Source organism: Indicator indicator, chromosome 35 (assembly GCF_027791375.1).
Source record: "Indicator indicator isolate 239-I01 chromosome 35, UM_Iind_1.1, whole genome shotgun sequence".
In the NCBI taxonomy this organism is placed as follows: domain Eukaryota; kingdom Metazoa; phylum Chordata; class Aves; order Piciformes; family Indicatoridae; genus Indicator; species Indicator indicator.
In genome coordinates, this window is record NC_072044.1 from 989,290 (window position 1) to 1,002,515 (window position 13,226).

Below are 13,226 nucleotides of genomic sequence, written 5' to 3' on the forward strand. Positions count from 1 at the left end.
GCTCGTCTCTCCGGCCCGGCGCTCCTGCTGTCAACCTTTGTAGTGCCGTCGGCCGTCACAACTCGCATTGCTCTCTCTGTTACGGCTGTGAGGCCGAAGGGTTCCGAGGCTCTCCCGATCACGACACAACCGTGACACCGTTCTCGGCTCCTGCCTGCACCAAACTCGCGGGTGGGCCGTGACGACCTCCAGCGTGGTAGGGCGCTCACGGTCTCAGTTCCTGGAAACGCAGGGCTCCGGCCAGTTTCCGTGTTCAGCCGGTTCCGTGGTCGGGGACCCTGCCCTCTTCTGGTGATTGGTGGGAAAGCTGCCAACGCCAGCCAATGGCCATTCACTTCAGCGGCTACGTCACGTCCTGTCTTTTCGGACGCGCCCTTAACTGGCCGTACCGAGGGCGCCTGCGCGAGTTCGGGGCCCGCCTTCCTGCTGGGCGCGCGCACGGCGCGTGGTGACGGCGAGCGTGCGCGGAGCGGGGAGTCGGGTTCAAAGGAGGAAACATGGCGGAAAACAAAGGAGGCGGCGGCGGCGGGGAGGGGGCTGCTGAGACCGGGCCGGGTGCCGGCAGTAGTCTAGAGCCTACGGTGGCATCCCCCATCGCCGCCGCGCCGCCCGAGGAGAGGGAGAGCCCGGGCGCGGCGGCGGCAGCAGTGGTGGAGCGTAGTCTCGGGGAGGCCGAGGCCGAGGCGGCGGCGGGGCCCGGTGTCGTTCCAGGGCCGGGCCCCAGCCCGGTGCCCCCGCTGACTCCGGCGGCTCCGGGGCCTTTCTCGCTGCTGGACACCTGCGCCGTTTGCGCGCAGAGCCTGCAGAGCCGGCGCGAAGCCGAACCCAAGCTGCTCCCCTGCCTGCACTCCTTCTGCCGGCGCTGCCTGCCTGAGCCCGAGCGGCAGCTCAGCGTGCCTGTGCCCGGCGGCGCCAACGGCGACGTCCAGCAAGGTGAGCGGGGGGCGGTCAGGGAGCCTTCTGCCGAGGGTTTCTTCGCCTTGCTGGCGTGGTTCTCCTTTCTGGCGTGGTTCTCCTTTCTGGTATCGAGCTAGCGTTCGACTGCAACTTCCCTGGGCTTGAGCCGGTAGTTCTTCCGGCCTTGGTCGGTAGCTGTACCCGGAGCGGTTGCGTACGTGACCGTCGGTGCCCTCATCCTCCGGGGTCTGTCTTACAAGGCCCATCAGCAGCTCCCTTCGTGTTTGCAACCGGCGGCTGAAACTTGGAAGTTCTTGGGATTATAGCGTGAATTGCGTGATGCATTTTGTTTTCGCTGCTGGGGTGCCACAGCAGAGGCGTGGCTGTGAGGTGTCCAGTTTTTCCTTTCTGCGGCACTCCGGAACAAACCTGTCAAAGAGAAATCTGGCTGTAAATAGTGTTGCCCGCTTGGTTGGAAGTGGTGTGAACAGTGCACCTGCTTTCTGACCAGTCTGGATGTGTTCCTGTGTGACCTGCGCTAGATTATATGGTTCTGCTCTGGCTGGGGAGTTGGACTCGATCTCCAGAGGGTCCTTCAAAACCCCTAACATCCTGTGATCCTGTGTTCTGCCTTAAAATATTGCAGTACTGTTTGACACTTGACTAACTTCGGTACCCTGGAACAAGTGCAGACTGCTCCTTCCAGGTGTTCTTACAGAAATCACAGCTTCGATTTTATTTTTGATTTTGTATATTCAGGGAAGGAATTGAAAAGCTTCTGGAGCTTTTAATGGAGTGACTCACAGGCTGTGGTCTACAGACCAAATTAGGGCCCTACCAGGTCTTAACTGGGCCCTGTGTTCACAGAGGTCTTGTTTGGTGACATGTCACTGGTTTTAGCAAGCTCTTGAGCCTTTCATGGTTTGAATAGTGAAGGAATTAACCTGGCTTCATAGTGGTTCTTTCATCCAAACTGTTCAGAAGCAGTTCGCCTAGGATGTAATCTTGGAAGGTCCATCAGTTTGAAAAAGATGATTGAAAGTAGTTCATAGATGCACTAGATAAAGCAGCCAGTTGATCTCATTATTCTTCCTGTTAAATTCTAAGTTCTACATTTTTTGTGATGTATGCTAGTGAAGGATACAGAACTTGGAAAGCTGTTTCACTGGCAATCAGCAGGATAATCTGAATCCCACTGTATCTCTTAGGGTACAAGTGTGGGGACAATACGAAATGTAACTTTTTAAGTATGTGGAAACAGGAACATGAATTTTGGTTATATACATTTGAAGAATGCTTAACTGTGTGCTTTGGTGAAGTAAGAATTCATCTTGGGATTGTTGAATCAAAAACTTGTAAATGACATGAGCAAGATGTGCATGTAGGCTCCAGGAGACTATAGTGGTAGAGGTGTGTATAATCCATCTGTATCTGTGTAAGTTTGAGTGCCCAAGGGTATGAGCCCCACAGGTCATTGGAGACATTGACCAGCCAGAAGATGCAGTTTTGTGAGTTGCAGCTCTCTCTGCACATGGTAAATGGAATCATTTGAATGTCTCATGAAGTGCTTACCAGTCAATTGAGTGCAGAACGAACATTCCCAACATACATAGAGTTAGTTACCATGTGGCTTAGTTGTGCAGGTTCCTTCCCTGTCGGTGTGGGGTTTGATAGTCATGAAGTATTGCTTCCACTTCTGCTGCTTCTCTAGTCTCCTTAATCGTGAGCAGTTGTTTCTTCATGAAGGAAGAATTAATGAGAAGTGGTACCCATAACTATACTTAAAGCAGGTTGCCCTGAGAACTGCTGCATTATATGCTGCACCATTTTATGTGCATTTATGTTTGTCTGGTATTTTTCAGTGTCTCTACACCTAGATAAGGGAATTACCAGTGCTTTTGGGGGAGAAAAAAGGGTTTTTCTTTGGTGTTTTCCTGGTTGCTTTCTCAATTAGCTTTAGATTCTGCTCTATAACAGCTGTCAATAATTAAAATAGTAAATATGTGTATTTATTGGGTAGTAACTGTGGGAGCAACTTCACAGGGTTTGAGTGTGAGGTCAGTGCCTACAGAATGACAGTAGCCTTTCCTGATGAAGCCACCTTGTTTGTCTCAGAGAAAACAGTAAGGGTGCTTGAAGGCAGGAGTTTGTGGTCTATATCAGGATCTCTTCATCTTCCCTGCTGCCACTCCCTTGAGAGACACTGCTAGTCAAGACAGAAGATAGGTCTTGGTTGCTAAAAGTCTGGGAAACACTGACTGAAGTTTAAAACAGTTGTCTAAGGTTACAGCTTGCTATATTACACTGCTGCAAGAGTTGTTTTTGTTGTTGTTTACATTCATGTAGGGGGAAAAATTAGGAGGGTTTGCTTTTATATATTTAAAATGTGCATTTTTATGCCATTTAATTAAAAGGTAGCATCTCATGCTCAGTTTAATGACTGAATAGGTTCTTGGAATGTGCATTTTGTTTGCTGGATAGGTGGTTTCTTAATGCCTGGTGTTTCAGCTGTCTAACTGGACTCTTCCTTTCAGATTGAATCAGTTACAGAAATTGCTGTATTTGTATCACAGCATTCTGAAAAATGTGGGAGTTTTCTAAGTTGGAGATTTCAGAGAGTAACAGATACTGAAAAACAGCCAAAACTTTATGCACCCACTGCTGCTTCTGTTCCTGGGAAGACAGATTGTTTTGAGGTTTCAGTGTTGCACTGAGATATTTACAACCTCTCTTAAGAAGATTATCTCAATAGAGCAAATGTGTGGCTCTCCCAGCTCCTTGTGAGTGTCACAATCTTCATTAGGCTGAAAAACTAAAAAAAAACAGCTGCAAGATGCTTTTAGAGAGCCTAAGGGAAGCATCCACAATGGGTTAATGTGCATGTCTGTATAATCTGAGGAAGAATATGTTTACTGCTGAGTGCTATAAACTATTTTCTATCATAAATTATTTTGATAGGCTGAATTCAGCTTCTGTACCCTGTGTTTGTATATTTAGAAACCATGTTTTAATCACACCTTAAATTATCCAGTGGCTATTTTTAGTTTGCTTTGGAGGGGGGACATAAAACTGGTAGATTTATAAGAATATGACATACTACTTAGACTGAGTTGGGTGGTAGTTACTGTCTTTTCAGTCCAGAATGCTAAAAATTGCTGCATCAAAAAACCTGCTTAAGCTCTGTAAATGCAGCTTGACTTCCTTCAGGGCCTGTTAATACAGATCACCTGTACTCCCTTGATTCCTTAGGTTTCTCCTGTGCTGAAGACCCTCAGGTCATTGAATGTGTGCTGGAGCCCAGCAAAGGCCAAGTCCTGAAAAATCTTCGTCTGAAACTTAAATTTCAGTCTAAATCATTGGTGTATTTTAAAATAATGTTCTTGTCTGAGGACATTCTAGATGCTTTTATAAGGATTGATGTCTGTGACTGCTATAAATGTTTTCCTTATTAAATATAAGATGTAGTCAGGTCTGTGCATTGCAGTTGTGATGTGAACACGGAATTATTTTTGTAAGAAAAAAAAAGAAAAAATCAACTGACTTAGGAGAGTGGACTTTGAAAGCAATTTTTAGTATTTTATTATTTATTTTTAAAAATGTATTTATATTCAGATAGATTTCAGTTTGTGTCACCTGCTTGACCTGTAGAGGGTTTATTTCAGGGTCTAATCACTGAAACTGGAGGTTTGGGTGTATGGCTATGCAGAAACTTACTTGGACCCTTTTATTTTTGAGAGAGAAGTAAATACTGTGCACATGCAGTAACTGCTGTTGGTATTCCCAACCAATAAATGAAACCTGGCAGAGATTCATTCCTTAGAGGGCTGTGTACATGCCAAGATTGAGCCTAGAGCGGAAGTTTGAGTTACTAGAGATTGCCTGCAAAGATTTCCTGAACTGTGAAGCTTTGTCATTATTATAACAGTATAAACATCTGAAAGGGTTTTGAATTCTCTTAGATTCACTTAGCATTTTTGTGTTGGGAATCAGCCTGACACACTTCAACCCAACCCAAACGCATGTATTTAAAACCAAACGATGCTCTTCCCTCAACAGTGATTAGGATTGTTGATGACTTGATTGTCAGTGAATGATATGGTAGAGTTTTGAGCAAGTGCTCATTGTGGTCTCATATGTATCAAGAGAAAACCTAAGTCATTTCTTTTAAAGTGAATGTTCTTGAAGGAGCACAGCATGGCAGAAGTTGTCAGGGACTTGGGGATATGCCTAGCTCCACCTCTGGCTCAAAGCAGGTCTGGTTAGAGGAGGTTCTTTAGGGCCTTGTCCAGTTGTGATGGCAACTTCACAACTTCTCTGAGCCTCTGTTGCAGTGTTTGACCATCCTTGTTGTAAATGTGTGAAATGTTTCGTTGTGCTAATGCTCCTTTTGGTGAGCACCTCCGGGCAAAGCCTGGCTCTGCCCTGCAGGTAAGGGTTCCCCAATGCAGGCTGAGTGCTGTGGGCTGTTCTTGCACGTTGTGTGTTCCAGCCCTCATCACCTGGATTGCTACCACTGAGTTTGCCCAAGTTTGTCCTGTACTGGAGAGTCCCAATCTGGGCCCAGTGTCCCGTTGTGGTCTCCCAGAGTGCTGAGCAGGGAAAGGATCCCTGTCCTGGACCTGCTGGCAGGACCTGCTAGTGCAGCCTGTGATGCTGAAGGGTGTGTGTCACCAAGGAGTAGGTCTGACAGGGTTGTGATTTAGCTGCAATTCAAAAGCTATTCATAGCATGAGGCAAATCAAAAGGTTGAGTTTTAGCAGCACTTAATGATTAACTGACTTAAAGACTAACAAGTAATTCAGTAAAATATGTTGTGATGAAGCAGTGAGTTAATTACAGATTTGAGAATGACAGGATTCAGACTGACTTTGTAGTAAGGGGATCCTAAATAAAATAGTTGTGTATGTATAAACACAAAACATGAGCACAGGTGGGCAGGCAGAAATATTTGGATCCAGTGGAGTATCAACAGACACCCACACCATGAAGGTTGCTGTGCACAATCACTTAGATAGTGAGACAGCTGGCTGGGTGGAAGAGGCCTGTGGTTAAAAATCCCTCTTTGAGTTTGGAGCAAAGACTCACAGTGCATTGGCATTCTCAGCAGGTGGTAGTTGAGTCTTGAGGGGGTTGATTTGTCTTGGCCTTCCTTTGACTTTGCTGGTAGATGGTCCTGAGAGGTGGCCCAGCTCTGTGTGGGGATGCTGGTCACAGCCTGCTGCCATTCAGGACAGCTCCAAGGTCTCGTGTAGGATCACTCTTTATAGGGCTCAAGTTCAGATTTTGAATAATAGAGAGGTACTTTGAAGAGACACTTTGAATTTATGGTTTTGAATTAGTGGAAGGATTAGCCCAGTGATGGAAGGGATCCAGTGGTGAGCAGTGCTGCTGAAGTGTAAAATGCTTTTTGTAGCATCTTATCCCTTGATCGAGTGCATTGTATGCATGCCATGCCCTCCTCCATTCAGATCAGTGATCTCCTCACCCTCAGCATGCCCCTCATTCTGCTGCCAAGGGCTGTCTTGCAGATAGAACTACAGTGACTTTACTTTCCATTGTTGCTTTTGTTCTCTGCAAGGTTTAAGAAGTGTTTGGCTCAGTTGTAACTTCATTTTAGGTTGACTGAAGTTAACTTGAAGTCAGCGAGTGAATGTATGGATCCTTTACTGTGGAAGCTGTTTTGCTTAGCAAGGGTGGTGTTTGGAGTGAGTAGGTAGGTTTCCATGGATAGTTGTAGCTGTGCTCCCTTTTGCTTCTTCCCCACTCCCGCTTTCTCCAGCACCAGGGCTACAGCACTGGAGGCTCCCAGCCAGCTTCTCTCTGGTGTTTGTAAACAAAAGCTAGAAAACTAGATGGAGGGGGTTGGTAGGATGTGGGCTTGGGAGAAGAGGTTAACTCTTACTGCCTCAGGAAGCCTTGAACTTTTACAGATGGTCTCTGAAACATCCAGTGACGTTCCAGAAGGGAATGACTAGAGGCATTGATAGAGAATACAGAATAAGATTTGGAAAATCCTGTTTGGTTTTTCTTTCTTGTGCAAAAGTAGTAGATAGGAGTTGAAAACATTGTCTTTTTGGGCAGTGTGTCTTGCCTAGCAAAGATGCACTGGGGCAGATGAGTTGATTTCAGCTTGGTGTAGGCTTTCTCTGGAGGTGATTTCTCTGGAGATGATTTCTTTGGTTTGATCCAACAAGAGAGTGAGGCCTTTCATATTCTGTAGCTCTCAAGCGTTTTTAAAATTTGGAAGAGCATTTTGGTGTTGTCAGACTTAAGATGTCAGACTGGGAGAAATTAATTTTAGGTAGGTTTTTAATAAATTTCCTGTTGAAACTGGTTCAAGGTGAAGTAGTTTCATAGTTACATTAATCTGCTGAAGAAAATTGCCTGTTTTGAGATGCATGCAAACAGCCATCAGAGAAATGTTGTTACCCTTGGGAAATTGTACACAAATATATACAAGATCTTCTCATAATTCAGAGTCACAATTAAGAAAAATGCTTTTGTTGCAGCTTTAGCTGTTTGCTGGCAATGGTAGATTAAAAGCATCTTGAAATGCTTGATTGTTATTTGCTGCTGGATTGTGTTGCAGGTTTTTTTTCAGCAGTCTCTCTGTTTCCATAAAAACTAAATTACTTTTCCTCCTGGATTTGCTTGGGTTTTGTGCTTTCTGACATCTTTTGTCTGTGGTCTAGTTTAGTGTGCTTTGTCTAAATCATAAGCAGTTAAAAGGATTACACAGATGCTACTCTCATTAGTGTTCTTAATAAAGTCTTTGACAAATAAGAACATCTGATGTGCAGTGCAAGGAAGATGGGACTTGCAGCAGTTGTGTAACCAGCAGTTTGACAACATCTTGCCTTGTAGAATTTGTGCTTCTTGCCCCTCTCTGCTCTGACAAAACTCTTCACTTGCTGTCAACACCTGGTTTTTGGTGTTAGCCTTCCCTGCAGAACTCTCTAAACTTCAGGTGGTTGGTATTGCTGCGTCTGCCTTATGGGAATGGGTTGGAAAACATCCTGTGGGGTGTCTGGGAGAATGCTGTGACACTGCTTGGACATTTTCATGAACATCACACTTGACTGTCCAGGCACAGAAAGACTGGGCAATAGTTATAAAAAGTAATTAACAGATGTCTTGGGTTTAACAGACAAAAAGAGAGGGGGAGATGGAAAAGATGGTATTTGCCTGGGGAGAACAAGTGACTTGGCTAAAAATACATTTTTTTTCATGAAGAAATCAGTAAGAGAAAATGAGTATGATAGAAATTTTCAGAACTCTGTTGTAGGTAAGGAACCTTTTCTGAAGAGCTGTATGTGGCTTGTGGGTGCTTTTTTTCTTGTGTTTTGTTGTTGAGGTGATTCTTTTTTTTTTTTTTTGAGATGGGGTGGAAGGAATCTGTTACACAGCTATTCTACAGCTAGATTTTCAGGGGTAATGTCACCAGTGGGTTCTGTTCATTTACCCAAGTGAAATGAGCAGTCCGAGGATTTTGTGTTGTCATCTTTTGACTGTGGGCATGTTGATTTTTTTTTTTTTTTTTTTTCCCACACTCTTAAATCTCAGAAACTTTTTTTTTTTTTTTCTGGCTTTCAGTTGGTGTAATCAGATGTCCAATCTGCCGCCAGGAATGCAGACAGATCGATCTGGTGGATAACTACTTTGTGAAAGACACATCCGAGACGCCGAGCAGCTCCGATGAGAAGTCAGAACAGGTACTGGCACTTCCCCTCTTGCATGGGATTCAGATATGGGACTTTTGTTTCTGTCCATCTTAATGCTTTCCAGGAAAATGGTGGTAACTGCCCAAATCCCTTTGCAGGTGTGTACAAGCTGTGAAGATAATGCTAGTGCTGTTGGATTTTGTGTGGAGTGTGGGGAATGGTTGTGCAAGACTTGTATAGAAGCTCATCAGCGAGTCAAATTCACTAAAGATCATATGATCAGAAAAAAAGAGGATGTATCTTCAGGTGAGTGTTTGGATGTCACTTAGTCCTACCTGTAGTAAAAACGTTTTCTCTCTGGCACAGGTGGAAAGAGAGAGGGAGGATTACTTTGATGGGAACCAGCTGTATAGCTTTCCTCAGAGATTTGGGAAGAGTTTGGTAGAAGGCTGCCAATGCAAAATGGGCAGCTCTAAAACCAGAAGAAAAAAGAAATTTTAAACTAAAATGGGTTATTTGCTAATACTTTGTACAGTTTAATTTCCAGTGGGGAAAAAAAAGTCTTAATTATAGAAGAAACTGAGACTGCAGACCTGGGCAAGGATTTAAGTCCATACTTAATAATCTTTTTATTCAGTAGAATAATGAAGGGGAGGAGTTGAAATCTATAGAGTACTGATACTTTGGTAATCTTAGCTATTGGCCAAGGAAGTTAAGTTACTCATTTTGCTCTAGTTGATTGTAAGGAGCTATTGTAGCTCTCCCAGTAGACAAGTATATAGAGAGAAACTTCTAGTCATATTCAGTATAGTGTCACTGTTGTGTTGAAATTACTGGGGAAGTGTGGAATTTGAATTTATTTTAGGTTCAGTGTCTTTTTCAGTTAGCAAAATTTAACGTGGGGAGTGTGTGTACAATTTGTTTAGACATGCAGTTTTATTAGCAGTTAACCCTTAAACTGTCATCTGACCTTATTTTGTTTGAGGAAATGTGGAAAACATTCTCAAAACTGGGTAAAAGGAGTTTCCCTTACAGGATTTTGTTTGGAAATGGGGTAAAAGTTCTGATTGAAAGATCTCTAGGTTCTACATAGCCTGGATGTAGATTAAGACTGATCATATTGAAGAGAAGTGATCTTGACATTTTGCTCTCTCTGCAGTTTCAAAGGAGTAACATTGCTTTGCTTTTTGCCAGCTCTGGTCACAATCATATTAATAATTAAGAAGGGTGCTATTGAGCTTAGTTCTCTTAGCCAGCAGATCTAATTTCACTGGCTTGGGCAAATAAACTCCATTTTTTTGGAAAGATTTCTCTGTGTGCCTTAATGGATATTGTTTAATAAGGAATATTACCTATTTAAATTGAAATGTGTTAATCCTAGTAGTCATGGAACCCTTAAGGTGAAATCAAATTACAGGGCCCTGGAAATAATTGCAAAAGTTTTTCATTAAGGGTGCTATACTGTAAGTGGCAAGGTGATACTATAGCTCCCTTTTCCCTTCAGTAACCTGAGTGGGGAGGTGCTGAAAAATGGCTGTTTCAATAATATGAAGTTTCTATCAGACATTTAGGTGGTGTTTCTGAAGGTGGAAGCCCATGTGTAATCAAGTATGGGAGCAAGTGGCAAGAAGATTGCCTTCCTTTGGCCTCTGTACAGCAGTCCTTAGTAACTCTTGGGTGTGGGGAGTGACTATTCATTGTTTCCTTAGAGGAGCTTGTTCCCTTTCTTGTTAGTCCAAGATGTGCCCTGTACACTTGAAATGTCTTATCAATGAATGTCAGCTGTAGACTCATGAGCTCTATCTTTACAATAACTTGCATGTTATAACAAGCTGCAGAAATTGTTGGAGGCTGAGGAGGACATTCATGTTTTATACCTTACCTGCTGTATCTTCCAAAGGCTGCTTTCCTCTGTGCTAAGCTCAAAGTATCTTTAGAAGACCATGCAGGACTTCTTAGTAAACTCAGACCTAATTTTTGACGTTAGCTGTTACTTGTTTAAGTGGAAAAGTAAAGCAGTTTAGCTGGGGTTTAAGTGACTCTTAACGCAGACAACATTTGTTTTGCCTTTACCACTTCAGTTACAAAGGATTTAATGAGGTTTCTTGAAGTTATAATTTAGAAAACCTCTGGATGTTTGATAGTGTTGAGGTTTGATCCATCCTTCAGTGTGTCAGAGGTGAAACTGAAAGCAATTTAATTTTCAAAGAGGCGTTCAGATCCTGGTGTCTGTGTACACATTTTACATGCTTAAAAGTGCCAGTGTCTTCTGAGTGTTTGTGATCAGAGAGAATTCCTTCTTCCCTCTGCATCCAGTGAAGCAGAAACAGCTGTAAACACTGGCACTGTAAATACCTCAATGGGAATTCATTTACAGTAACTTTAGGCTGAGAACAGGTCTGTAGTTGACTTTGTCCAAATTCTTGGTCGTTACTTAGCTTGGAAGTTAGTTGTTTTGCTCTTCAGATTGTCTACATTTTATTTTAAAATGCAAAAATGGTTTATTTTTAAAAACAGAGGCCGTGGGAGCATCTGGTCAACGTCCTGTTTTCTGTCCTGTCCACAAACAAGAGCAGTTAAAACTTTTCTGTGAAACATGTGACAGGCTGACATGCAGAGACTGTCAGTTACTGGAACACAAAGAACACAGGTACAAATATTACCATATCTTAATTCCTGTGGTGCACTTTCTGAGAGGATGAAATAGCACTGATTTAAAACAGTTGTGTCTTTAAATACTGTTGTATTTACTCTTTGTTGGCCTGAAATGATCCTTTGCAAAGGGGAACCTGTGTGGAACCTGAAAGCATTGAGCCATCAGTTGGTTGAGAACATGGTCTGAGGGGATTTGGTGTGGTTGAGGTGCTGACTGTCCTGGTGTTGTACCAGTGCTGTCACCCTGCTCAGGACTGGAATAGAAATTGCTACAGCTCTGCAGGCTTGGTGCTGCAAAGAAGGAAGAGTGATTTAGTGAGTCATGGAGGAGGTAACTTTGTGCAGGGTGTCTTTCATTATGCAGCAGTCTTTCAATTCAGGGTGATTTTGTAAAGGAAGGTGTAAGCTTTGCCCTTTTAATAATATTTTTTTTTTTTTTTTTTTTTTTTTAGTACAGAGGGGAAAATAGTTTGGTTTTAGTTGGTTAAAGGTTGCTTCATTCCGAGTAAAAAGAAATGATGAGTTTTGTCTCCAGAGCTTGCTTTTCTCTTGGCTGCTAGAAAAAAGTTGAAAGCTCTTATACATGAAAGCTTCCTGCTCTTTAGCAGCTTTGTCATAGAGTTGTTTGAATGCTTGAAAAAGCATTTTGCAGTGTTATAACAGAGAAGCTGGGAATAAGTTTATTTATCATCACTCCAGCACTGCTTTTCCTAGTCAGTCTACAAGTGACACTTGTCTGGGAAGGTGTTTGAGAGTACATTGCAATGTGGAATTCAGCTCTTTTTTTCACAGAGCAGTGGCTACTCTCATAGGCTGCTCCAGCAGTCTAATAGAGAGCTTCTACTTTAGAAATTAGCAGTTAAAATATCAACAACCTTGAATATTCCTACTCTGTTCATTCATAGCCTTGATCACAACTACCCTGAAGGACACTACTCCAGGGAGTGTGCTCCCCTAGGATGTGCCCACTAACTTTCTAGTTGGTTTCTTTGCTCTTGCTTTGTGCATGATGCTGATTAACAGATGTGTTTTGTTCCACTTACCTGCCCTCTGCCAGTAAGAGGACACTTTGCTGTTAACAGGCTTCATTGCAGGATATTCTTCAAAAACTGTTGTCTGCAGATGATAGTTAAAGAGGATTCATAGAATGACTTAGGTTGGAAAGGACCTCAGAGATCATCTGCTCCAACCTTCCCACCATGGGCAGGGACACCTCTCAGCTAGACTCAGCTGCTCAAGGCCTCATCCAACCTTGAACATCCACAACCTCCCTGGGCAGCCTATTCCAGAGTCTCACCACCCTCATACTGAAGAACTTCTTCCTCAGCTCCAGTCTAACTCTGCTGTCCCTCAGCTTCAAACCATTCCCCCATGTCCTGTCTCTAGACACCCTCATGAAAAGTCCCTCTGCAACCTTTCTGTAGGCTCTGTTCTGGTATTGGAAGGCAGCTCTAAGGTTTCCCTTGGAGTCTTCTCTTCTGCAGGCTGAACACCATGAAGTTTAGTTGCTGCAAAAACAAGTGTCAAGAGACTGATAGGAATCCTGGGGTTTGGGGGAAAATCTATTAATATTTGAGCAGCTGAGCAGATGAAAACTCTTGGAGTTACTTCATTCCCCTTGGCATTTTGCTGCTGTTGCATTGCTAATTCCTCTTGTGGCACATAGTGTGTTAGGAAAATGCAATGAATTCCATTATTTTCCTTCATTATAGCTACTTGCACTCTTTTCAGACCATACTTTGGTATGGTCTGAAGGAGCTGCTTGGTTGAAGGGCTTGGAAGGGAATGAGATATTCTCAATGGGAAGTACCAAAATACCCTAATAGGAATATTTTAGATTAAATTTAATTCAGCCAAATATGAGCAGTATAATCTCAGCTGAAAAACTTTCTCTGGAACAAGATTTTTTTTAGTACTATTGGATGTGTGTTTAAGCTCTTAGTGCGTTTTCATCATCTTACCTTAAAATGATTTGTCCAACTGAAGTTTCTGGTATCTCCTTTATGTGGTGTT

General features: G+C 43.2%; 1 protein-coding gene across 1 annotated transcript in view; it reads left to right on the forward strand.

The window, feature by feature from the left end:
- Positions 1 to 497: 497 nt before the first annotated feature.
- TRIM33 (tripartite motif containing 33) overlaps positions 498 to 13,226 on the forward strand; it is a 31,262-nt gene continuing 18,533 nt past the window's right edge. The window contains exons 1-4 of the mRNA XM_054395875.1: positions 498 to 933; positions 8,491 to 8,609; positions 8,717 to 8,864; positions 11,076 to 11,208. Coding sequence (XP_054251850.1) covers positions 498 to 933; positions 8,491 to 8,609; positions 8,717 to 8,864; positions 11,076 to 11,208 — 836 coding nt within the window. The remainder of the gene's footprint in view (positions 934 to 8,490; positions 8,610 to 8,716; positions 8,865 to 11,075; positions 11,209 to 13,226) is intronic.